This window comes from Eschrichtius robustus, chromosome 12, assembly GCF_028021215.1.
Source record: "Eschrichtius robustus isolate mEscRob2 chromosome 12, mEscRob2.pri, whole genome shotgun sequence".
Lineage (NCBI taxonomy): Eukaryota > Metazoa > Chordata > Mammalia > Artiodactyla > Eschrichtiidae > Eschrichtius > Eschrichtius robustus.
The window spans coordinates 64,479,222-64,506,076 of NC_090835.1; the positions used below are offsets into that span (position 1 = coordinate 64,479,222).

Sequence of the window (26,855 nt, forward strand, 5' to 3'; positions counted from 1 at the left end):
CTTTCAGCTCCTTCCCTGCTGCTGAGTACACACCAGTTTCCCAGCAAAGCCTGACCTGTCTGAGCCCAGCTCTCTGCTTGCTCTGTGCCTGTACCCAGCAAATGAAGCACAGTGGAGAAAGTCCGACTTCAGGGTGGATTCCCAGCCTCATGGTTCTGCCCAGCTGTCTCTTCTATACATGTTAATTCACCCCTTCTCTCCCTCACACCCTCTGTCCTTCCTCACTCCTGCTTTCAGAGGATTTTGAGGCCAGAAAGTGGAAGGTCTTTCTTTTGGCTCCCAAAGGTACAAACCTACCTTCCTCTACATCCATCTCGCCATCTTTTCCCCGGTTTGATGGGCGTCCCCTCCTCCCCTGCTCTGGACCCCATCCCAACTGTTGCCTCAGAAACCTTCTTTCTCCTTCTAGTAAACTTTTCTCTCTCAACAGATCTTTCTCACTGGATTTTAAGCCTGCTGAATCCTCTTCATTAATAAAACAATAAAAAAACCCTCTCTCAACCCCATGCTTTTTTCCATCTACTGCCATAGACCATTTCTTTCCTTAAAGGGAAGACTTCTCAAAAGAATTGTCCGCACCCTCTGTTTTCATTTCTTCACCCCATACTTATTCTTCAACCCACTTGAATCTGGCTTCTGGCCCCCAGATCCACCAAAACCACTTCTTCTAGGGCCATGAGTGACTTCAGGATAAATGTGGGTATCCAGGACACATTTTCCAGGCCTCATCTTATTTGTCAGTATTTGACCCTACTGACTGCAGGTATCTTTTCTTCACGAAATGCTCTTTTTCCTTTCTGGCCCCACCCTGCCCTGGTTTTCCTCTGTTTCCTGGACTGTTCCTGCTCAGGGCCCTTTCCACACTCGGACTGTCTCACATCACAGGCTGGTGGACATGGGAGTTCTTCAGGGTTGCCTGTCTGCCTTTCTCTTCTCTCTGTGTTGACTCTCGTCCGTACCTACACCCCTGGCTCTATGCATTTGACCTTCTGTCTCCCAGCCTGTCCATTTCTCCCCACTGCTGCCGTGTTCTTTTGCAAGTCACCCTGGCCTCTCCCTGGATTCTCTGGGAGTACTTTCACTCTTTTACATTTCTTCTCTGTCTGACCTCAGAGCTGAAAGCTTAATCTCTTAATCCTCCTTAATGCATTTGAATAGTTTTCCATAGTTCTTGGGAAAATGTTCAAAATCCCTTAAGAAGTTCATGAGCTTCTTCGTCATCTTGGATCCTGCCGTTCATCCAGCCTCGTCTCTCCCCGTGTCCCCCTGCTGCTTGCTGGCTTGTGGCCAGAGCACTGGTCCCCTTGTACGCACGCTCCCTCTAACACAGCGCACGTGTGTGCTTTTGCCTCCTGCCTGGCACTCTTCCACCAGGTTTTCTCCTGGTTTCCCCTCAGCTCCCCCCAGCTCCCTTCGAGCTCTGAGCTCTCCATACACAGAGTCCTATAGTCTTTAAAAAAATTTTTAAATTTTGTTGAAGTATGGTTGATTTATGATGCTTTGTTAATTTCTACTGTACAGCAAAGTGATTCAGTTATACATATATATATATTCTTTTCCATTTTGGTTTATCACAGGATATTGAATATAGTTCCCTGTGCTATACAGTAGGACCTTGTTGTTTATCCATCCTGTATATACTAGTTTGCATCGAAAAATGTGCAGAAGACCTAAATAGATGTTTCTCCAAAGAAGACATACAGATGGCCAGTAGGCACGTGAAGACATGTTCAAAATTGCTAGTTATTAGAGAAATGAAATCAGAGTCCTGTATTCTTAATGCCTTACTGCCAGGCACATAGTAGATGCTTATTAAATGTTGAGTGAATGGATGAACTCCTAGTTTGTTGCCTGGGAAGGATTATTTATAATTAGCATACCAAAGCACCACATTCTGCTTCTCTGATTACGTTGTGTTACATTGTTTGTATGCCCATAGATAACTTCTTAATAACTTCTGTACATTGCTCTGTATACTTAGTTCCCCAAATACTTTCATATGGATCTTCTCTTGAGACTTCGGGCAAATCAGTGGGGTTTTTCAAACCATGTGGCAGCAGCAGCCCCCAACGCCCTCTCTCCACCCCATACACATTTTTTGTAGACGGGAAGTGTGACACAGGTGTCTGGATGTGTGTTCAAAGTCAAAGCAAGTTAGGACTAAATCACAGGACACCTGAATCACAGCCCTTTGACTTTTTTCCACCTCAGTATAGCCTTTTTCTCTCAAATATGTAAAAACTTGTCTTTAATAATTTTTGGAAACTTTAAAAAACTGTGCTAAAATATGCAGTCAGCCCTCAGTATCCATAGGTAGTGGGATCTGCAGATTCAACCAGCCAGGGATCAAAAATACTACACGATCTGGGGCTGGTTGTATCCACTTATGCAGAACTGCCTATACGAGGTGGCTTGTAAAGGACTTGAGCATCCGTGGACTTGGGTGTCCTTGTGGGTCCTGGAACTGATCCACCGTGGATACTGAGGGACCATGGTACGTAACGTAAAATTGGCCATCTTAACTATTTTTAAGTGTACAGTTCACTGGTATTAAATACATTCACAATATTGTACAACCATCACCACCATCTGTCTCCAGAACTGTTTTCATCTTGCAAAACTGGAACTCTGTGCTCATTAAATAGTAACTCCCCCTCCCCCTCCCCCTAGACCCTGGCAACCACCATTCTACTTTCTATTTTTTTTCCAGCTAAGAAAGAAAATTATTGCTCAGTGTCCTTTCAGATGATCAGATATCTCAAGCCACAAGGTTTATTTCAGTGGTTTTGATTTTATTTTTAAAACAATCTGTTATGAATCATGGACGTAGAGAACAGACTGGTGGTTGCCAAGGCGAAGGGGGTTGGGGGAGGGATGGGGTGAGAGGTTGGGGTTAGCAGATGTAAGCTTTTATATATAGGATGGATAAACAAAAATGTCCTACTGTATAGCGCAAGGAACTATATTCAATATCCTATTCTGTAATGGAAAAGAATATATATATATAAAAGAATATATATGTATAACTGAGTCACTGTGCTGCACAGCAGAAATTAACACAGCGTTGTAAATCAACTATACTTCAATAAAAAAATAAAAATTAAAAATTAAAAAATCTGGTACCAAATGGTATCTTTTCCCGACGTCATCATTTTATAGTGTCTTCCAGAGTTAGACCAGCATGAAATACCCCCCTCCGCCACCCCAGGCCTAAGTGTGTTCTTTGCCTCTAGATTTAAACAGTAAAAATCAACACTGGAAGAGAATGAAAAGGTTTGCTGTCTCCTGGTTGAGGGTTTAAGGCATGTTTGTGATTGTCCTGTTTGTCTTGTTATATCTGATATTATTGAGGATTTTTTTTCCAGTACAGAATGTTAATAATTTTGAAAGGAAAGATTAGAGACAAGGGGAATTCTAAGGTGGTTTAGTTCCCAACTTCCCTGATAAGATTCATCTGGGGGAGGGGGAGAACCTTGTTAAAATAGAGATGACCAGGCCTTCCGCAGTCTGGATCAAACCATTCCAAGTGTGGGAAACGTTCGTATATTCGATGAATACTGTTTTGTTAACAAGCTGGAACTACATCTTAATTCTTACAGTTTATTTTTCTGAGCATGCCAGTGTGCACACATACACTTTGTGGTGTTTCTTTCTGGGAATTACCATCATTATCGTTTTCCCCAGTAGCAGAAGCATGAATTCATCTGTGTTTTCTTTATCCTGATTTTTCAGCTTCATATTGGATACGACTGTTTGATGAGTTCTCAGTGTATAGTGCCAGCAGAGTGCAGCATTTTGGCTCGGGCTTTGCATGGAGACAGACCTGGGTTCAAATACTGACTGCTCCTTGTCAGATTCTGCCCTTGTCCAAGTTATGTAACGTCCTTAAGCTTCAGTTTTTCCATCTGTAAATTCAGGACAATAACACACCCTGGTGCTCAGGGTTGTCAAGAAGATAAAGTGAAACAGTGCCTTTAACGCCTGTAGTGCACTGCCTGCCACATAGTAGGTATCAATACATATGAATCCCTATTGTTGTTTTGTGACTGTTATTATTTTATAAGACATCCCAGCTGGGAACATGGCCAAAAGCTGAAGCTGAGTGCACATGAGAACATGAGAAGGGAGGATTCAGAACCCAGGAGAAGTAATTAGTGCTTTTGAAAATGTCATAATTGATCCCTTGCATGTTGTTTTCACCCCACGCCTATTTTCCAGATTGTTTTCAGTAGAGAAAAGCCCTTGGGAAACCTCAAAACCATGTGTATTTGTTTGGGTGATGGAGGAGCTGTGACATCGGATCCTGTTCCCTATGGATTCTGATGAGGATTTCAAATCCTGATTGGAAGCCTTAGATGGTGGCTTTGTCTGTAGAAATTAGTGAAGAGAAAAGGATCAAACCTAAAATGGAGACTATCTCCAGAAATTTGAATTAGTGGTACCTTTCAGTCCCCAAAGCTCATCTGTTCCTTTATTATCCATTCATTCCTCAAGCGTTCATGTGCTGGGCATTAGGCTGGATATTGAGGATAGAAATGTGGATAAAACATGGGTTCTGCCTTCAGGAAGCCCGCAGTCCACTGTGAGAGATGGACAAATGCATAGTTGAAACAAACTGTGGTAACTACAGAAATAAAGGTAGCACAGAGCACTGGGAACAGAGAAGAGCATTTCCTGGAGGAGATGGTGGTGGAACCAAGTCTTGCAGGAGAATTCAAGTTGACCAGGTCGTGTCATCTCATTGGGGTGAAGTGGACAGTTCCTGAGCAAAGGAGAGACAAGAAAAACCTGATGTTTTTGTTTCGTATTAATGGACTCTGCTTCTCTCCCTCATGTTTGTAAAAGGGAAATTTCTCAAACATAGGTTGAGGGCTCAGATCCTGGGTAGCCAAGACTTAAGTCTATACTCACTCCATAAATGACTGCTGAGTGCCAACTGAGAGCCAATACAACCCAACAAACTCTATGAAATTTCTTTTTATATGTACCACATCTTTATCCATTCATCTGTCATGGACATTTAGGTTGTTTCCATATCTTGGCTACTGTAAATAGTGCTGCTATGAACATAGGGATGCATGTATCTTTTCTTTTTCCTTTTTTTTTTTAAGTGAAGTGTAGTTGATTTACAGTGTTGTGTTAATTTCTGCTCTATTGCATCTGCTAATGGCAAACTCTCCCACTCCTACACTCTCCCACCCCCCACCCCCTTGGCAACCACCAGTCTGTTCTCTATGTCTACGAGTCTGTTTCTGTTTTGTAGATAGGTACATTTGTGTCCTATTTTAGATTCCACATGTAAGTAATATCATATGGTATTTGTCTTTCTATTTCTGACTTACTTCACTTAGTGTGATAATTTCTAGTTGCATCCATGTTGCTGCAAATGGCATTATTTCATTCTTTTTTATGGCTGAGTAATATTCCATTGTGTGTGTGTGTGTGTGTGTGTGTGTGTGTGTATATATATCTCACATCTTCTTTATGCATTCATCTGTCAATGGATATTTAGGTTGTAACAAACTCTATGAATTTAAATCATTTTTTCCCATTCTTTGGAAACAAATCCTGATTTGGACTTTGACTATTGATATTTCTTATATATATCGTTTCAGCAGTTGTCACATTTTTGGTTCAGGATTTGGTAATCTTGTGTCTGCACTACTGTATTCTTTTCTTAGCTAACTTTTATCAGTGCCCTCTCTAGTATGTTCCGATGGCAGTTTCTAAGGACTTTCTTTCCAGGTATTTTGACTTTGCTTCATGCTCCTTGTAGTTGGGCTCGTTGGTGTTTGACATGATAAAATATGGAAGCATAATCTTCAGCCATTTGTGACACTAAGTCACATTTTGTCTCAGAATCATATCTAATTTTTATGTGAGCTAATATGTTAATAAAGTGATTGAGGACTGTAAAGTTACTTGGGGTGTCTATACCAAAAAATCTCATATAGAATTTTAATGTTCCACTAGTTTGGCTATCAGTGTGGGTGATGATATCTTTATATTTTGTATACACATACACACACACACACACACACACACATATATATCTCTCCAAATGCCTCTATATACATAAATACCATACATATATGTGTATATATGCTTGTGGATGTATATATATCTATTTTGTCCAGGGAGAATGCACTTTTAAGATGGGTGTTGTATGCAAGATAAGCATTACTTTTATCCAAAATTATTTTGCATTATGACAGTTACTGTTTCGTTTGATACCTTTTTGTCCTGTATTTTTGGGAATAAATCAAAGGCACTAAGCATGCATAGAAGTGGTTTGCAACTTTTGGCCTTTCTTTCAACTTCATCTTATGGCCTTATCTTGGTTTTATATTTCTAATTTAAAATGTATGTGACCATCTCCTGTTTTTATTTCTTTGTAAGCTGTTTTTACTCATTTAATGGGGCAAAGGTGGGATATAAATATGTTTTAAAAATTGCTATCCATGATGATCGAGTCATTCAGAAAAGATTACATTATCATAGAATGATAATACAAGTAAGAGTCACAATGGCTTTTTTTTCCATAAAAAGACTAGTATATATTATTTTAGTGGCAGAGGATTACATTACACGATTTTCAGTGGTCTTCAGTGAACAGGGAAATTATGCTAGTTAACACTCAACTATCTAAACTAATACAGGAACTTCATTGCTCACAGCCTTTGCTTAGTCAAACCTCAGATGGGAATAAAATTTCCTGTAAAAGTGCCCCAAAAGGGAGATGTTACAGTGAAATGGAACCTTTAGAATGAAAATAAAAATCTTCTGTAGGTGGAAAATAGTTGAAGTTTTTAAGGGTTATATGATCCCAGTGAGGCGATGAAGGAAAAAGAAAGGTAGGTCACAGCACATGTGACTTCTGGAAGCTCCAGACAAACAGAGGAAAAGCAGAATGGGAGACCGAAAAGGGACACCAGGGGAGGGTAGAATTATGACAACTTGGAGGCTGCTACTTTTTCATAGTAGTTTTAAAAAAACATTTTCCTTCATTAAGGTTTGTCTACTGCAGTCTTTCAGTGGAGGAAAACCATTGCAGCTTTTGTGCCATTAAAGGGTTAAATATCACGAAAAAAGAGGTGACTTACCCCAGATGGATGCATTACACAGCTGCTTTTGTGCTGAAACAACTATGCCATTAAAGGGTTAAATATCATGAAAAAAGAGGTGACTTTTACCCCAGATTGATGCATTACACAGCTGCTTTTGTGCTGAAACAACTGTGTCATTCTGAAGGAGGTTTTATGTTTTGTTCTCTCCGTGGAGAACTAAATTCTTCAATGACTTTATTCATTCTCGGGGATTACTCAGTGTTTACTTTCTTTGCTAATGGCAGGCTTTGCATGGTAACGTGCCCTTTCTTGTTGGGAGATTTGGCAAACTCAGAAACGTTGGTTTTTTATTTCTTTAAAATGTCAGAACTTTGTGGACGCAAAACAATTTTTTGAACTTCAGAGGTTTGTTTTTGTCTAGACTATCATCCACACCTGTTTAGTAATCTTGAAGTTGGAAGATTCTTCAAAATACTTCTGTGTGAATAAAAAGTGTTATTTTTAAGTATGTCATTTACCTCTGTTGTTGTCAGTAGATTCATAGTTCGTATAATCAATGTGGGTTCCCTTTTCAGTGATCATATTGGTGGCAATGTGAAAAGAATTAAAGAATTTCCAAATAATTCCTGGGAAATACGTAGGTAGGTAGGTAGATTTCAAGGTTACAGACACTTCTGGACTTCCCTGGTGGTGCAGTGGTTAAGAATCTGCCTGCCAATGCAGGGGAGACAGGTTCGATCCCTGGTTCTGAAAGATCCCCCATGCCGCGGAGCAACTAAGCCCATGCGCCACAACTACTGAGCCCGTGCTCCAGAGCCCGTGAGCCGCAACTACTGAGCCCATGCGCCACAACTACTGAAGCCCGCGTGCCTAGAGCCCATGCTCTGCAACAAGAGAAGCCACTGCAGTGAGAAGCCCACGCACCACAATGAAGAGTAGCCCCCGCTCGCTGCAACTAGAGAAAGCCCACGTGCAGCAATGAAGACCCAACGCCGCAAAAAAAAAAAAAAAAAAAAAAAAAATCAAGGTTATGAACACTTCAAAGGGCTATAAAACTGTGAGTAGATTTCTTTGGAGGTCTGCTTTCTCATCAGATAAAAATAAGAGTACAGATTGCTGTTTCCCTCCCTAAGATTAATGATATATTTTCCTCATGTAAACAGTCTTCTCATAGTGTTCAGAATAATTGTATTTCATCCTCCCATACTACCTCTGAGCCCTCCCACTCTTTCTGCAGACCCTCAAAGGGTTATTTTGAGAAAAGCAGATTGCCCTTGGAGGTTGGGAAGAGAGCCTTTCCTTAGATGTTGAGAAACAGGTTCTTAGAGATTTTAGAGGTGGGTGCCACTCTTTTTGAAGACTTTACTGTTTTCACATTTGTTTCTGCATTCTTTTTATGCTTTGGTTTTGAGAGGAAAGTTTCTTGACTGGCTTCTGGCCTTGAGTTAAGTTTCCAGCTACTGTGTTTTGTCACTTTGTATTCAAGGAGTATTCAGGAAGTCTTTTCTTGTCTTATACGTAGATAGAGCCAGCCTCAATTATCCCTGTGGTTTAGAACCTCATGAAAGTCTCACAAATTAGAAAGAGGTGAAATCTGGGGTGGGTATGTGTGTAATGTGTGCTTGTGAAGATACAAGCTAATGCTTATTTTAGTCTTTCATTTATGATTCAATTTACTAACCAACTTACTTACCAGTTTATTGGTAGATATTTATTGAGTGTCTACAATGTATATGCCACTCTTTATCTCAGCAGAAGGATAAAATACAAAGGTTCATTAAAACCACATGGTTCTTGCAGTCTTAGAGTTGACCAGTCGGGAGAAACAAGATGTGCCTGCACATTGAACAGTGAATTTAGAGGGCAAAATAGTATGTGATTATTCCGGGTGCCAAGTTAACTGGCACAGGCCCAAGACTATAAAGAGTTCAGAGAACAGAGGGGAAAAAAATGAGGGCTGGAAAGATGAGTGAAGGAACCACAGAGGAGGTGGGGCTTGATCTCTGCTCCCAGGATGAGAAGAATTGTGGAATTTGTCAGTGACAGGAAAGGGCGTCCTGCGTCGGGGTGGGGGGGGGTGGGCGGTGCCCTGAGAATGACAGTGCACTGGGCATAAGCTCTTTGTGTTTGGGGAGAAACCCTGAGAAGTTGCTAGTTGGATTAGATGGATGCTTTTGAGGTAGTGGGGTTTAAATAGATTGAATGCGACACATATTGATATATTGGGTAGGCCAAAAGGTTTGTTGTTTTTTTCCATTAAGATGGCTCTAGTAGCGCTTAGTTGTCTTTAACTTCATTCGAAACAATTTTGTTAGCTTGTGTTGTGACAGCTATCATATCAGCGTGCATTTAAAAAAAAAAAACTTGTCAAAATTGGTGAGTTTTTGTGTAGCCATTTTAATATTGAAGATGGAAGAAAAAAAGCAACATTTTTGGCATATTACGCTTTATTATTTCAAGAAAGGTAAAAACGCAACTGAAGCGCAAAAAAAAGATTTGTGTAATGTATGGAGAAGGTGCTGTGACTGATCGAATGTGTCAAAAGTGGTTTGTGAAGTTTCGTGCTGGAGATTTCTCGCTGGACAATGCTCCACGGTCGGGTAGACCAGTTGAAGTTGATAGTGATCAAATCGAGACATTAATTGAGAACAATCAACCTTATACCACACGGCAGATAGCCAACATACTCAAAATATCCAAATCAAGCATTGAAAATTATTTGCACCAGCTTGGTTACGTTAATAGCTTTGATGTTTGGGTTCCACATAAGTTAAGTGAAAAAAACTTTCTTGACTGTATTTCCGCATGCGATTCTGTACTTAAACATAATGAAAATGTTCCGTTTTTAAAACAAATTGTGATGGGTGATGAAAAGTGGATACTGTACAATGATATGGAATGGAAGAGAAATGAACCACCACCAACCCCACCAAAGGCCGGTCTTCATGCAAAGAAGGTGATGTTGTGTATATGGTGGGACTGGAAGGGAGTCCTTTATTATGAGCTCCTTCCGGACAAACCAAACGATTAATTCCAACAAGTGCTGCTCCCAATTAGACCAACTGAAAGCAGCACTCGACGAAAAGTGTCCAGAATTAGTCAACAGAAAATGCATAGTCTTCCGTTAGGATAACGCAAGACCACACGTTTCTTTGATGACCTGGCAAAAACTGTTACGGCTTGGCTGGGAAGTTCTGATTCATGCACCGTATTCACCAGATACTGCATCTTCAGATTTCCATTTATTTCAGTCTTTACAAAATTCTCTTAATGGAAAAAATGTCATTTCCCTGGAAGACTGTAAAAGGCACCTGGAACAGTTCTTTGCTCAAAAAGATAAAAAGTTTTGGGAAGATGAATTATGAAGTTGCCTGAAAAATGGCAGAAGGTAGTGGGAAAAAACGGTGAATACATTGGTCAATAAAGTTCTTGTTGAAAATGAAAAATTAGTCTTTTATTTTTACTTAAAAAGTGAAGGAACTTTTTGGCCAACCCAATATATTCTGATCATGAGGAATTTGTAGACTTTGCTGAAAGTTTATACATTAAAATTGTTATATTTTCCTACATTTGCTTTTGGCACACAAAAGTTTCTGAGAGAAGCGAGTGTCGACTGAAAAATGTACAACCTAAAAGTTGAGAGTTATGTTTTGTTCGGTGGACAAAACTGGGGACTTAATCCCAGGACACAGCATCTCAGATAGCTCTGAAGGACTGCTCTGAAGAGGCAAGTGGGGAGCCAGCAAGTGGGGAGCAACAAAGACCAGGGAGTTGGAACATCAAATGATTACTGTTAATTAAAGAAAAGCAGACCTCTCAAGTTAAGGAATTTAGCACTTTTCTATGGGAAGATGCAAGAGTCTGGGCTTACTGAAATCATTCCTTTGATATACACCTCAGCTGTCTGGGGCCAGTATCCTGCTTTTCTCATTCTGAGTCTTCTCAGGGTGCATCATCAGGGGTGACTGCAGTGTCTAATGGTTTGATGGTGGGCATCCTGTTTCCTTCCTGAGTTCCCTTAGGACTCAAGGTCGGGGTGGCTGTAATGTGATGGCTTCAAGGCTGCAACATCCTTTGTTTACGGATATGGCAGGGGGCATTTTTAGTTCACATGAGCAATGTTAAAGACTGGATGAAAAACTCTGTATTTCAACACAGGCTTCGTAATGATATTTGCAGGAGTTGTTATGTCAGTAGGTACACATGTAAATTTCATGTTGAATTGGCAAGTGAAAAACACCATTAATATGGTGCATTTTTTCCTAGGCCGGACCTGATAGACATGAATACTGTTGCTGTTCAAAGCAACCTTGCAAATTTAGAGCACGCTTTCTATGTAGCAGAAAAAATCGGTGTTATAAGACTTCTGGATCCTGAAGGTGAGTGATTATTTTGACCAGATGTCCACGGGCTGGAAAGTCTGATCCAAAGTAATTGATCAGCATTTTGAAATAATTCATGTTGCTGCTTTTAGATGTTGATGTCTCCTCACCTGATGAAAAATCAGTAATAACTTACGTATCATCTCTCTATGACGCATTTCCCAAAGTCCCTGAGGGTGGTGAAGGCATTGGTGCAAACGTGAGTATTGATTTTTCCATTCTGAAGCTGCTGACTCAGAATTGACTGAATTCTCTGATAGTGCTTTTTACAGTTTTTTTAATATGACTTTTTTTAATTGACATATAGTCGATTTACAATGTGTTAATTTCTGCTGTACAACAAAGTGATTCAGTTATATATATATACACACACACAAACACACACATTCTTTTCTTTAATGTTATTTTCCATGATGGTTTATCATAGGATATTGAATATAGTTCTGCTGACTTCAACCTCCCACCCACGCCTTCCCTAATCCCCTCTCCCTTGGCAACCACAAGTCTGCTCTCTATGTCTGTGATTCTGTTTCTGTTTCATAGATAAGTTCATTTGTGTCATATTTTAGATACCACATATAAGTGATGTCATATGGTATTTGTCTTTCTCTTTCTGACTTACTTCACTTAGTATGATAATATCTAGATCCATCCACATTGCTGCAAATGGCATTATTTCATTCTTTCTTACAGCTGAGTAATATTGCATTGTATGTATATGTGTCACATCTTCTTTATCCGTTCATCTGTCAATGGACATTTACGTTGTTTCCATGTCTTGGCTATTGTAAAGAGTGCTGCTATGAACATTGGGGTGCATGTATCTTTCTGAATTAGAGTTTTGTCTGGATATACGCCCAGGCATGGGATTCCTGGGGTTTTTTTTTTGTGTTTTTTTTTTATAGTTTTCTTTGCTGTGCAAAAGCTTTTAAGTTTCATTAGGTCCCATTTGTTTTTTTGTTTGTTTGTTTGTTCTCATTTCCATTACTCTAGGAAATGGGTCAAAAAAGATCTTGCTGTGATTTATGTCAAAGAGCGTTCTTCCTATGTTTTCCTCTGAGAGTTTTATAGTGTCCGGTCTTACATTTAGGTCTTTAATCCACTTTAAGTTTATTTTTGTGTATGGTATTAGGGAGTGTTCTAATTTCACTCTTTTACATGTAGCTGTCCAGTTTTCCCAGCACCACTTATTAAAGAGACTGCCTTTTCTCCATTGTATATCCTTGCCTCCTTTGTCATAGATTAGGTGACCATAGGTGTGTGGGTTTATCTCTGGGTTTTCTATCCTGTTCCATTGATCTATATTTTTGTTTTTGAGCCAATACCATATTGTCTTGATTACTGTAGCTTTGTAGTATAGTCTGAAGTCAGGGAGTCTGATTCCTCCCGCTCCGTTTTTTTCCCTCAAGATTGCTTTGGCTATTCGGGGTTTTTTATGTCTCCATACAAATTTTAAGATTTTTTTGTTCTAGTTCTGTAAAAAATGCCATTGGTAATTTGATAGGGATTGCACTGAATCTGTAGATTGCTTTAGGTAGTATGGTCATTTTCATAAAGTTGATTCTTCCAATCCAAGAACATGATATATCTCTGCAACTCTTTGTGTCAACTTTGATTTCTTTCACCAGTGTCTTATAGTTTTCTGAGTGTAGGTCTTTTACCTCCTTACGTAGGTTTATTCCTAGGTATTTTATTCTTTTTGTTGCAGGGGTGAATGGGATCGTTTCCTTAATTTCTCTTTATGATCTTTTGTTGTTAGTGTATAGGAATGCAAGAGATTTCTGTGCATTAATTTTGTATCCTGCCACTTTACCAAATGCATTGATTAGCTCTAGTAGTTTTCTGGTGGCATCTTTAGGATTATCTATGTGTAGTGTCATGTTATCTGCAAACAGTGACAGTTTTACTTCTTTTTTTCCAATTTGGATTCCTTTTATTTTTCTTCTCTGATTGTGTGGCTAGAACTTCCAAAACTATGTTGAATCATAGTGATGAGAGTGGACATCCTTGTCTTGTTCCTGATCTTAGAGGAAATGCTTTCAGCTTTTCACCATTGAGAATGATGTTTGCTGTGGGTTTGTCATATATGGCCTTTATTATGTTGAGGTAGGTTCCCTCTGTGCCCACTTTCTGGAGAGTTTTTATCATAAATGGGTGTTGAATTTTGTCAAAAGCTTTGTCTGCATCTACTGAGATGACCATACGGTTTTTATTCTTCAATTTGTTAATATGGTGTATCACATTGATTGATTTGCATATATTGAAGAATCCTTGCATCCCTGGGATAAATCCCACTTGATCATGGTGTATGATCCTTTTAATGTGTTGTTGGATTCTGTTGGCTAGTATTTTGTTGAGGATTTTTGCATCTATATTCATCAGTGATATTGGTCTGTAATTTTCTTTTTTTGTAGTATCTTTGTCTGCTTTTGGTATCAGGGGGATAGTGGCCTCATAGAATGAGTTTGGCAGTGTTCCTTCCTCTGCAATTTTTTGGAAGAGTTTGAGAAGGATAGGTGTTAGCTCTTCTCTAAATGTTTGATAGAATTCACCTGTGAAGCCATCTGGTCCTGGACTTTTTGTTTGTTGGAAGATTTTTAATCACAGCTTCAATTTCATTACTTGTGATTGGTCTGTTCATATTTTCTGTTTCTTCTTGGTTCAGTCTTGGAAGATTATACCTTTCTAAGAATTTGTCCATTTCTTCCAGGTTGTCCATTTTACTGGCGTAGAGTTGCTTGTAGTAGTCTCTTATGATGCTTTGTATTTCTGCAGTGTCAGTGGTTACTTCTCCTTTTTCATTTCTAATTTTATTGATTTGAGTCCTCTCCCTCTTGAGTCTGGCTTAAGGTTTATCAGTTTTGTTTATCTTCTCAAAGAACCAGCTTTTAGTTTTATTGATCTTTGCTATTGTTTTTTTTTGTTCGTTTCTATGTCATTTATTTCTGCTCTGATCTTTATGATTTCTTTGCTTCTACTAACTTTAGCTTTTGTTTGTTCTTCTTTCTCTAGTTCCTTTAGGTGTAAGGTTAGATTGTTTATTTGAGATTTTTCTTGTTTCTTGAGGTAGGATTGTATTGCTATAAACTTCCCTCTTAGAACTGCTTTTGCTGCATCCTATAGGTTTTGGATCGTCATGTTTTCATTGTCATTTGTCTCTAGGTATTTTTTGATTTCCTCTTTGATTTCTTCAGTTATCTCTTGGTTATTTAGTAACATATTGTTTAGCCTCCATGTGTTTGTGTTTTTTATGTTATTTTCCCTGTAATTTATTTCTAATCTCATAGTGTTGTAGTTGGAAAAGATGCTTGATATGATTTCAATTTTCTTAAATTTACCAAGGCTTGATTTGTGACCCAAGATGTGATCTGTCCTGGAGAGTGTTCTGTGTGCATTTGAGAAGAAGGTGTAATCTGCTGTTTTCGGATGGAATGTCTTATAAATATCAATTAAATCTATCTGGTGTATTGTGTCATTTAAAGCTTGTGTTTCCTTCTTAATTTTCTGTCTGGATGATCTGTCCATTGGTGTAAGTGATGTGTTAAAGTCCCCCACTATTGTGTTACTGTTGATTTCCTCTTTTATAGCTGTTAGCATTTGCCTTATGTATTGAGATGCTCCTATGTTGGGGGTGCATATATATTTATAATTGTTATATTTTCTTCTAGGATTGATCCCTTGATTATTATGTAGTGTCCTTCCTTGTCTCTTTTAACATTCTTTATTTTAAAGTTTATTTTATCTGATATGAGTATTACTACTCCAGCTGTCTTTTGATTTCCATTTGCATGGAGTATCTTTTTCCATCCCCTCACTTTCAGTCTGTATGTGTCCCTAGGTCTGAAGTGGGTCTCTTGTAGACAGCACATATTTGGGTCTTGTTTTGGTATCCATTCAGCAAGCCTGTGTCTTTCGGTTGAAGCATTTAATCCATTTACATTTAAGGTAATTATCAATATGTATGTTCCTATGACCATTTTCTTAATTGTTTTGGGTTTGTTTTTGTAGGTCCTTTTCTTCTCTTGTGTTTTCCACTTAGAGAAGTTCCTTTAGCATTTGTTGCAGAGCTGGTTTGGTGGTGCTGAATTCTCTTAGCTTTTGCTTGTCTGTAAAGCTTTTGATTTCTCCATCAAATCTGAATGAGATCCTTGCTGGGTAGAGTAATCTTGGTTTTAGATTCTTCCCTTTCATCACTTTAAATATATCGTGCCACTCCCTTCTGGCTTGTAGAGTTTCTGCTGAGAAATCAGCTGTAACCTTATGGGAGTTCCCTTGTATGTTGTCATTTTTCCCTTGTTGCTTTTAGTAATTTTTCTTTGCCTTTAATTTTTGTCAATTTGATTACTGCATATCTTGGCATGTTTCTCCTTGGGTTTAACCTGCCTGGGACTCTCTGCGCTTCCTGGACTTGGATGGCCATTTCGTTTCCCATGTTAGGGAAGTTTTCAACTATAATCTCTTCAGATATTTTCTCGGGTCCTTTCTCTCTTTCTTCTCCTTCTGGGACCCCTATAATGCGAATGTTGGTGCGTTTAATGCTGTTCCAGAGGTCCCTTAGGCTGTCTTCATTTCTTTTCATTCTCTTTTCTTTATTCTGTTCCATGGCAGTGAATTCCACCATTCTGTCTTCCAGGTCACTTATCCGTTCTTCTGCCTCAGTTATTTTGCTATTGATTCCTTGTAGTGTATTTTTCATTTCAGTTATTGTATTGTTCATCTCTGTTTGTTTTTTAATTCTTCTAGATGTTTGTTCTTTAATTCTTCTAGGTCTTTGTTAGACAGTTTTTGCGTCTTCTCGATCTTTGCCTCCATTCTTTTTCTGAGGTCCTGGATCATCTTCACTATCATTATTCTGAATTCTTTTTCTGGAAGGTTGCCTATCTCCACTTCATTTAGTTGTTTTTCTGGGGTTTTATCTTGTTCCTTCATCTGGTACCTAGTCCTCTGCCTTTTCATTTTGCCTGTCTTTCTGTGAATGTGGTTTTCGTTCCACTGGCAGCAGGATTGTAGTTCTTCTTGCTTCTGCTGTCTGCCCTCTGGTAGATGAGGCTCGATTGCTGGATCTTACGGTAATTTTATTTTTAGTTTTCTGAGGAACCTCCATACTGTTCTCCGTAGTGGCTGCACCAATTTACATTCCCACCAACAGTGTAGGAGGGTTCCCTTTTCTCCATACCTTCTCCAGCATTTGTTATTTGTAGACTTTTTAATGATGGCCATTCTGACCAGTGTGAAGTGGTACCTCGTTGTAGGTTTGATTTGCATTTCTCTAATAGTTAGCGTGGTTGAGCATATTTTCATGTGCCTATTGGCCATTTGTATTTCTTCTTTGGAGAAATGTCTATTTAGGTCTTCTGCCCTTTTTTTCGATTGGATTATTTTTTTTGCTGTCAAGTTGTATGAGTTTACAGTTTTTAAATATCAAATATTTTTTAAAGGATTTGAGTTAATAGGTCACTTAATTTAGAGATTTTCTTTTTAAACTTACTGCTGTTTTACAGCTGCCCTACTTGGTATCCTTCTCTGCAGAGAAGGTATGCAGGGAATATCTCACTTTTGAAATCACTTTCAAGTTTTTTAACTTACGTGATCCCAGGAGATAAGGTAGCTCTGCTTTGGTTTCTCATTTAAAGGTGAGGCCCGGAGGAGGGTGATTTGATTTTGCCAAATTAACGGAGCTTCTTCGTAGCAGGGCACGGTCTCTGACAAGTAGCTTTGGGCTCTTTATTTAGTCCACTGCTTCCCAAAGTCTGTGCAGTTCATTTCAGCGGTGTGTTTTGTGCTGGTCCTGCTGTCAAGTGCTGTGCGTTTCTGGAGGACAGGACACCCTGTACATGACGTGCATTTGGGGGGACCCCCGCTCACCCTCCTTTGTGTCCACTCCTCCTGCAGATTTCTCCTTTATTCTGTCTCACTTTGAAGGTTTGGGAGCTCCCCTTTCGGGTCTCTTATTTCGCCTCTGTGTGCTATTGCTTGAGACTTGTTTCCATTCTCTCCTCGTGTTCTTTCTCACAAAGGCTGGTCCCCAAGTGACTTGGTCCCATGCTCCTCCTCTGCTCCAGTGTCTGCCAGTGACTCAGGGTTGAGTGTTGCTCCAAAATGTTATTGTGGCCGTTCCTTGCTTGGTCTTCTCACTGCCTGTACCCAGTTCCTCACTCTTATCCCTTCACTAGAATGAGGATGAGAGCTTTCTTTTGGCTTTACTTTCTCCATTGTTTTTCTCTTCCCATGAACTCTGCACATTGTCACCACATTAGCTAGAAAAACTTCCGTGGCTCCATGTGGCTTGCAAGGTTCAACCCAGTCTAGACGTCCTGACATCCTCAATTCTGCCTTTTATCAGTTCTGCTTACCCATATCTGTCCCCACATGAACTGTTTGTGGTGTCTGGGGCATTTCTGTTTCAGAGTCCTGACTCCCTTGACCCCCATCCCCCATCTTTTCTTTGCTCCTCCTGCCAGCCACCAACAATTAGTGGTCATTGTACAACTGCTCAGGGATTCCCTCTCCCAGGAAACCTTCAGTGATCATTTTGAGGCACATTTATGCTCACCTGATTCATACCTCAGCGCCTCACATATACTACCCGTTTCCATTATTTCAGCACTTCTTAAATGCTGCTTTTTGTTTTGCGTAACTGTTTATATTATGACTCTCTCTTGCCTCCTCATCTAGACAGAAACTCTTTGATAAAAGAGATCATGTCTTGAAGTATTATATTTTTATTACAATGCTTTGAACGTCATAAGCAGTCATTAAATACTTAATTGAATATAGCAGTTTACAATTTTCCAGTCTCTTCCATTTTAAAAAAAAGTTTGCCTAACAGTACTTGAATCATCCCACATGTACATTTCCTCTAGTTTTCACTCCTGTCTGGTTTCCTATGTATCGTGTAGCTCTTTGAGTTTCAGATATAAGGTGGACTTAGAAAGGTTGGCAGAGAGGGCAACTAACCTGCCTTATGCAGGCTATAAGCCTTTAGAGTGCCTTTCTTGAGTGTCTGGAAAACACCCCAAATTGATCACAGTGTTCATTTTTTTCTGCTACATTTCAATGCAGCCTCTGAAACCTTTGTAACACAGTGCTTCAGGCAGCCTGGATCCCTGGATCAGAGCTGGCACTCCTTAGGCTAGTCTTAGTGGTCAGACGTTGATAGTGTGTTTTTAAGGCTGTTTAAGTGGAAAGGCTTAGGACTGGGTGGAAAGGAAGAAAACATGGAGCTGGTCCTCTCCATCAGGCTTAAAGCCCTGCAAATCCACAGAATGGCCTCTGGCCAGATTGTGTTAGACGTGAATGTTACAATCTGCAGATACAGACCTTCTCTGCCATCTTCTCGTTGTAGGATGTTGAAGTCAAATGGATTGAATACCAGAATATGGTCAACTACCTCGTCCAGTGGATCAGACACCATGTGACCACTATGTCCGAGAGAACATTTCCTAATAATCCTGTAGAACTCAAGGTCTGTGTCCCTATAGAAGTTAAGTAGGATTGAGTTTATTATTAAACTTTTAAATAATGCTGAAATGGTTCTATCATTTCAGAAACTGAAGAAAAATTGCCCTTGGCAAGGTACTAATCATCAGGCAAATTATTTATTTATTTGTCTCCTATTGTACAGAGAAAATGGAAGTCAACATTAATAATTAAAAGATAATAGTGACAACATCTTAAAGAAATTTATAGTCCCTTTGGTTTGAATTGTTGAGAGTTTAAAGGTTTAATTTGGGAAGATTTCTGGAAGTGACCTTGCCAGATTCTTTTTGGTGCCTGGGAGATGCCTGGAGCCAGCAGATGGCTGGGACGCGAGGGGGGGCGGGAACTTGTGCAATGCGACTGTGGCAGGGCCTGTGCCTGTGGTCACATCCTGTTAAAAAACAGCCTCAGAGGCTCCTGTGGTACGGCAAGAGGTACATACTGTCTTTCACCACGAATTCGGAAATACATACCTGACTCCCAGAGTAAATGAGTTCCTGGTTTAGTAGAACATTTACTACTACCTAAGAACCTGGGTCCATCTCTTTGAGCAGAGACATTATAGAAATATTAAAAGATAGTACAGATATAGAAACGTATTGAAAATAAGTTGTCTCATTTTGTACATTGGGATTTGTCATAGCAAAGTAGTGTACTTTATTTCAAGAAATGGGTAATGCGAATATGAACAACAAAGTCTAATTCCTTGAATTGCAGACTTTGTTTTCCCGATCAGACTAGCATTGCAAAAAACGGTCCTAACCCAGGGTGGGCCCTGTTAACGTTAGTAATTGTGTCCATGCGTCTATGTGGAACATCTGTGGAATAGCTTTTATTTGCGTTGCCACGGGGAGCTTGTCCTTGGCACAAACTTCCTTGGCATGTGTCGATGTGATGCTGTTTAAGTTCTCTCTGAAGCTGTTTGTGTGATGTCTCCCTCTGTGGCTGGAACCTCTCCCGGCAGGAAAGCTTTCCTCCCCCTTCTATCAGCACGTCTACTGTGAACAGTGGGTAGCCCATGATGGCATTCTGTGCTTATTCACCTATGGACATCCTGAAACGGTGCATTTTGAGTTTAAACCAATTTTCAGATTTCAAGTTCCACTTATTTCCAGATGGATTCCTTTTGTCCAGACATTTGAGTAAATTCTTGCTGGCTTCTGATTAATGCAGATTCTTAAATTATTAAAGAAGTTCAAGTGACTACACAGAATACTGACTGGTGCCTGGGATAGGACGTGACACAGGAAAAAAATATATTGTGGGGAAATACCAAATAATTTTATTAGCCAGCAAAACATTAAATGGAATCCTTCAAAGAAATGTGTCTGCCTGAATGTTTGCAGGGACTTGTTTTAAAGCAGCATGAATTAGGATGAAATAATTAACATACACTTATTAAATGTGGAGACGCTTTATCAACATAATTTTTATAAGGTCCTTGTTAATAAATATAATAAACACATTTAAGAGATTCCCAAGTTAATATCCATAAATTAGATAGTAATTTAATTATATGGTTCAAACTTTTATAATAATAGCAGCAACCAATGGCATCTGTCTTCGTTTACTTATAAGATCTCCTTAATTTGGCCAATGGGACATTGAAACGAAATTTTAGTCCTATCTATCTGATGAGAATTCTGTTTTCAAGGATAGACCATGAAATAGAGGAGAATGCTCCCCACCCCTTTTTATGGGAATTGCATCAGATGATTTTTCCAAAAACTAGAAGCTAAAGTACAGCATTTGGGAAGTGGATCTTTTAAAGTATGTATCTTCTTGTTTGGATAATGAGAGATTGTCAGTAGAGCCATAGTAGATACTGCTGTGGCTTTCACTTTCCAGATGGCTGGGTAGCCTATGTTGAATCAGGACTCATAGCCATAATTGCACCCTCCTCAGATCCCATACAGCCTGGTTACCGACTGGCTGGGAATTGAGTGTCTGTTTTATAAAGGAATGCCACCGAGGGCACGTGACAGAGTAAATAGCGTTTGAAGTGGTGACATTATGTGATAATGAAAACAGGTCTTTGAAGTTTGGCCCTTCATTTATTTTCCCTTTCTTTTTAGGCACTTTATAATCAGTATTTACAGTTTAAAGAAACAGAAATTCCACCAAAGGAGACAGAAAAATCAAAAATTAAACGCCTGTATAAATTATTAGAGGTAAGCAGAAATTTCCTTTGTATTGTCAAATGTAATCTTTTAAAAAAATTTTATTGAAGTATACTTGATTTACAATGTTGTGTTAATTTCTGTTGTACAGCAAAGTGATTCAGTTGTACATATGTGTATATTCTTTTTCATATTCTTTTCCATTATGGTTTATCCCAGCATAATGAATATAGTTCCCTGTACTATTATACAGTAGGACCCTGTTGTTTATCCACCCTATATATAATAGTTTGTGTCTGCTAACCCCAAACTCCCAATCCATCCCTCCCTCACCCCCCTTCCCCCTTAGCAACCACAAATCTGTTCTCTATGTCTGTGAGTCTGTTTCTATTCCGTAAAGTTCATTTGTGTCATATTTTAGATTCCACATATAAGTGGTATCATATGGTATCCAATGTTATCTTTAATAATCTACCTTGATGTAAGAAACATAATTGTTTACGTCTTTGCTTCACATTAACTTTTTTGTTGTTGTTTTCTCTAGATTTGGATAGAATTTGGACGCATCAAACTCCTTCAGGGTTATCATCCCAATGACATAGAAAAGGAGTGGGGAAAGCTCATCATTGCCATGCTCGAGAGGGAGAAGGCTCTTCGTCCCGAAGTGGAAAGGTGAATGGGGATGTCCTCTGCCCTGGGTGTCCAGTGAGAGGGGTCAGCCTGTGTCGTGGAAAGAACTTAAGCTTTGGAGACCAACATTTACCTTTTTCATTCACTTGGCTCTGTGACCTTGAATAAGTCACTTAGCCTTTCTGATTCTCCCATTTTCTTATCTAGAAACTCTTCCAAGAGGTTTGAGGAGGGATCAGTGAAGTAGTGTTTGAAGAGGGCCTAGGTTGGTGCGTGAAATCTCATCTCATACGGTGGTTACAGTTTTAAAGCCAATCAGGATGACCCGTGAGAATTTCTCCAACTGACTTTTAAGTCACCAGGGCCTGGATCCAGAAGTTCATCCATACATAACATAGGCTAACCATGAACTTATCTCACTTCTTGTTGTATTTTTGGCTACGGCCCTCTTTCTACGGGGCAGTGAACTCTCTATTTGAAGGGCAGTGAGGCCGCTTCTAGAGAACACTTAGTAAATGCTGGCTCAAGTTCCCTCTCTGCTTTTTTGCCCTGAAAACATCACTCACCTTCATCCTTTCTCTCCCGCTACACCCAGCTGCCGGGGAAGGTCCTGCTTGGTCTTTAGGACACATTTGTTGGATGGATGTGTCTCTGGGGTAGTCCTTACATCCCAGCCTGACTTGTGGTGTGTGGGGCTTGTGTGGCCTGAGTCCACGGGGCTGGCCTTACAGCCTGGGGACTGGTGGCCAGGCCAGGCATCGCCCTCAGGCCCGACTGGCTCCACGCCGCCTCGCTTCTGTAGTGCGGTCACGCTGTCTGCCTCTCAGGAGCTCTGACTTGCCAAGGTCCCAGCCTCCCCCATTTATGAGATCTCTGCACTGTCTGATCCTTTGGCTGGGAAGTCTGTTTCATCCCCTCTTTACTCCTCATCTTTCTCAGATCTCGGCTTCTGAAATGTAATTTCCTCCAGAAACTTTCCACAGTCTCCCAGGTTGGTTCAGATGTCTTGGTGATAATCCTCCTGTTTATATGGATTGCTCCTTCATAGCCCTCATCTCCATTGTAATTTTGTATTTGTGTCTGTGATTGATTAAGGGCTGCCCATTCTACAGTTGTGAGCTCTAGTAATGTGGAGACAAATTCCTGTTTTTGTAGTTCCTTGTGTCGCCAACACTTAATACCCTGCCTGCTATCAGTATCCTGATGCTCTCTGTGCCCCCTCGTAACTTCCACATGGAAGAAATATGAACTAATGTGTTGAAGATACAGGGGCAGGTCTAACTTGTCAGGCCTTTATTAAATCACTGATGACACTCTTGTTAAAGCAGCATATTCTGTCTACATAACTAGATCATTAGAACCAGCACAAGCTCGAAATACCCAGGATGGACCTTTTATGGAGGAGATAATTCTGGGTGGTTCAGATGGGATGCTCAGCTTCTCATCGGAAAGAATGGAAAAGGATGCCACAGAAAGAGTACGCAGTAGATTTTAGTCGACAGAATAGCAGCTGGATTTTAATATATGTTAATGAAAGAATGCTGTGGTTAAGAGTTCGAGGTCTAGGAGCCAGTCAATCCTGGATGAATTATTAGCTCAGTGTACAAGCCATGTAATCTTAGATTCAGTAACCTCTCTAAGCTTTAGTTTCTTCGTTTGTAAACAGGATGTAATAGTACCTACTGCATTTGGTGGTTCTGAGTATGTCTGTAAAATGATTAGTTAATTTCCTGGCATGTAACAATTACTTCAGAAATGTTAGGTGCTGGCTGCTATTACTATTTGTGCTTTTACTAAATATATCTGACATGGCACTCTCAAATTTCCTTTTCTTGCCTTCTGAAAAGAACAGTATCTACCTCTAGGTGGAGAAGCAACAGTTTGGCCTTGCAGTGTTAGGGATAGGAAAATATTTAGGAGCTTGGCTGATTCAATGCCTTCATTTTTCTTGATGCAACACCTTTTTTTTTGGGCATTAACTCTGTATTGCAAAATAATAGCTGTGCAGCATGGCAGTGTGTAAAAAGCAGATGCGAAAGAGCCAATGATCTTAGGCCTATAGAAAGGAAAAATAAGCACAGACAAATTAAATCTGCAAGCATTGCACTGATATTCTTCTTAGCACTTTGGCTTTTAAAAATGTAAAGTAACTTTAGTACGATTAGACCTAACATTCCTGGGAGCACATCCTGTAAAGAAAGGTAAATGGGCAATTTCCCATTTAATTTAACCTAATCAACAAACACCATGGTGGTTAAAAAGGAAAAGTACTTTGCTTCTCCTCAAACTCATTTGTTTATAGGTGCTTGTAAATATCAGTTTTTAACCCTATGTTGTTCAGTACAGACCTGGCCTTTTCCAAAAAGCTGTGATCAAGGTCTGATTGACTATTTGTGTTCTTTTAGCTGATGATTTGCCGGAATAACCTTTTCTAATCGTACCTGGGCTCCTGGGAGGCATCAGAGTTGTTTTTGAGGCAGTTGCAAGTGGATGACTCTTGGTGAAAATATTTGGCAAGTCTTCTCCAGTGACGCCCCAGTCAGCCTGCCTTGTCCATACTTGTAGGGCTTTAGTGCAAGCTACAAAAGGCAGACCTCAGCTAGTAAACCCATGGCTCTAGGCGAGATTCTTCTGAATAGCTATCAGTGTATTATTTGCTGTGTGTTGAATATGCACGTTGGAGCATATTTAAGGAGCCATTAAAAGCTGTACCATTCAGCCGCCACTCTTCACCGTTAGAAGTAGCGCTTTTTGTAGACCTTCTACTTTTGAGTCTACTTTTAATGGTGGAGGAAAGAACATCATTGCAAGGATAAGAATGCACAGCAGTAGTTACAGTTACCGTAGCAGTGATTCTGTGTTTAGTAACACGACTAGCACACGAACCAGTCTTGATTCAAATGAAAATTTCCTCTCAGTTCATTGTGGTCCAACGCTGATCAATTCCTGCATTAGCTTTGGCAATGAATCCTTTGATGGACACAGGTATGGAGTCATTGGTGTGGGATTGTGTTTTTTCTTTTGGTGGGCTGCATTTTTTCAGGGATGGCCAACTCTATGACTTTAGAGGGAGAGGCTTTATTTTATTTCATTCCTTCTTTTAGATTGGACATGTTGCAGCAGATTGCCAGCCGAGTTCAGAGGGGCAGTGTCATTTGTGAAGACAAACTGATGCTTGCCCGAAATGCTCTCCAGTCTGTAAGTTCATTTCAGGAGCTGTTGGGATTGCAGTAGATGGGTCAGTGTGTTCGGATGAACTAAAACTTTGCATAACATTGGGTAGATTGGTCTACTGAAACAAAGTTTGTTAAAGATTATGATTACTTTGCTTTCTTGAGGGAAAACATGTTTTTGAAGCAAAAGGCAAAACAGAGAAAATCCAAGTAGCTTCTGTTCTAATACTTCGAGTTTTATATTTGAGGCTAGTTTTGAAACTTGTTTAATTAATTAATTAATGTAGAATTAATATTGAGTTCTTTTAAAATACAGGATTCTAAAAGATTAGAATCCGGGGTGCAGTTTCAGAATGAAGCAGAAATTGCCGGGTATGTCCTTGAATGTGAGAACCTTTTACGCCAGCATGTAATTGATGTACAGATTCTTATTGATGGAAAATACTACCAGGCAGACCAGTTGGTACAGAGGTAAGAGTGCTTGTTAGTCAGCCCTGTCCTTCTGGGTGACTGTTTCATGGCACTTGCATTAAGAATGTAGAGTGTGACAATTTTATGAAATATTTCTTTAGCTCTTTTTTGTTGAAAATGTGTGTCACGTTAATTCTATCATGTTTGGGTGTGTTTAGTAGGTTTTGTTCTTCAAAGATAAGTAATAGAAAAAAATTTTATGATACATATAATATTTAATGCTGTAGTAACTAACATACAGTTGAAATATTCAATTGTGATACTTGAAAAAGGGACAGTATGAGAAAATTATCTTTTAAGTCAGCATTTCAGTTTTCTGTTTATCTTATCATGAAAATGTTCCTAATAAACTATTGGAAGAAATATATGTGCATAAACATCTGTATCTCTGAGAAGTAGGCTTGGGAGTAGGAATGGAACCTTTCAGGTTGAATACTATATATATTATATATGTAAATATCTAAATACATGAGATACATAAAGCAAAAATTATAAATGATGCTTTGACCCAGTAAGTCCACTTTTAGGAATCTATAGTAATTCCAAATATAGAAAATATCTAAATAAGTATAGGAAAAAAAGCCTTTGTTCATGTCAGAAATATTTTATAGTAACAAAAATTTGGAATCTTACATGTCAAATAGTAGGAGAATGATCATATTATAGTGTAGTAATTGTGTTCTTTATAAATTATAGTTATAAAAATCGTGATAATATGCAGAGTACTTATAGTACAACATTCAGTGAAAAAAATTGTGATGCAAACTTTTATCAATATGATTACAATGACATTTTAAAATAGACTTTATTTGAGCAGTTTAAGTTTATAGAAAAATTGAGTGGAAAGTCCAGAGTTCCCATATCCCCCCTCAAAGCCCCTTCTCCTGTTAGTAACGTCTTGCACTAGTGTGATGCATTTGTTACAGCTGATGAGCCAATATTGATACATTATTGTTAATTAAAGTCCCTAGTTTACATTAGAGTTCATTCTTTGAGAAAAATGCCTCTTATATTATAGCTTATCCCTTTTGATTTTCTTTTCAGGGTTGCAAAACTGCGCGATGACATCCTGGCCTTAAGGAATGAATGTTCCTCAGTGTACAGCAAAGGCCGTGTGCTGACAGCGGAGCAGACGAAGCTCATGATATCAGGAATCACTCAGAGTTTAAACTCAGGGTTTGCACAGACCTTAAACGCCAGTCTGAACTCAGGGCTGACCCAGGGTCTAACGCCTTCCCTGACCCCGTCCAGCGTGACCTCAGGTCTGTCGTCAGGGCTGACTTCCCGCCTGACCCCATCTGTCACTCCTGCATATACACCTGGCTTCCCATCAGGATTAGCTCCAAATTTCAGCTCAGGAGTGGAGACAAATTCCCTGCAAACTCTGAAGCTGATGCAGATCCGAAAGCCCCTTCTCAAGTCGTCTCTACTGGATCAGAATTTAACAGAAGAGGAAATCAACATGAAATTTGTTCAGGATCTTTTGAATTGGGTTGATGAGATGCAGGTGAAAATATTTACTTTACCTGAATT

The 26,855-nt window shown here is 39.5% G+C and overlaps 1 protein-coding gene across 1 annotated transcript in view; it reads left to right on the forward strand.

The window, feature by feature from the left end:
* Positions 1-26,855, forward strand: part of DST (dystonin) — a 491,021-nt gene that overhangs the window by 289,374 nt on the left and 174,792 nt on the right. Inside the window, 8 exon segments of the mRNA XM_068559249.1 lie at positions 11,334-11,446; positions 11,542-11,648; positions 18,795-18,914; positions 21,004-21,099; positions 21,593-21,720; positions 24,783-24,876; positions 25,168-25,322; positions 26,367-26,829. Coding sequence (XP_068415350.1) covers positions 11,334-11,446; positions 11,542-11,648; positions 18,795-18,914; positions 21,004-21,099; positions 21,593-21,720; positions 24,783-24,876; positions 25,168-25,322; positions 26,367-26,829 — 1,276 coding nt within the window.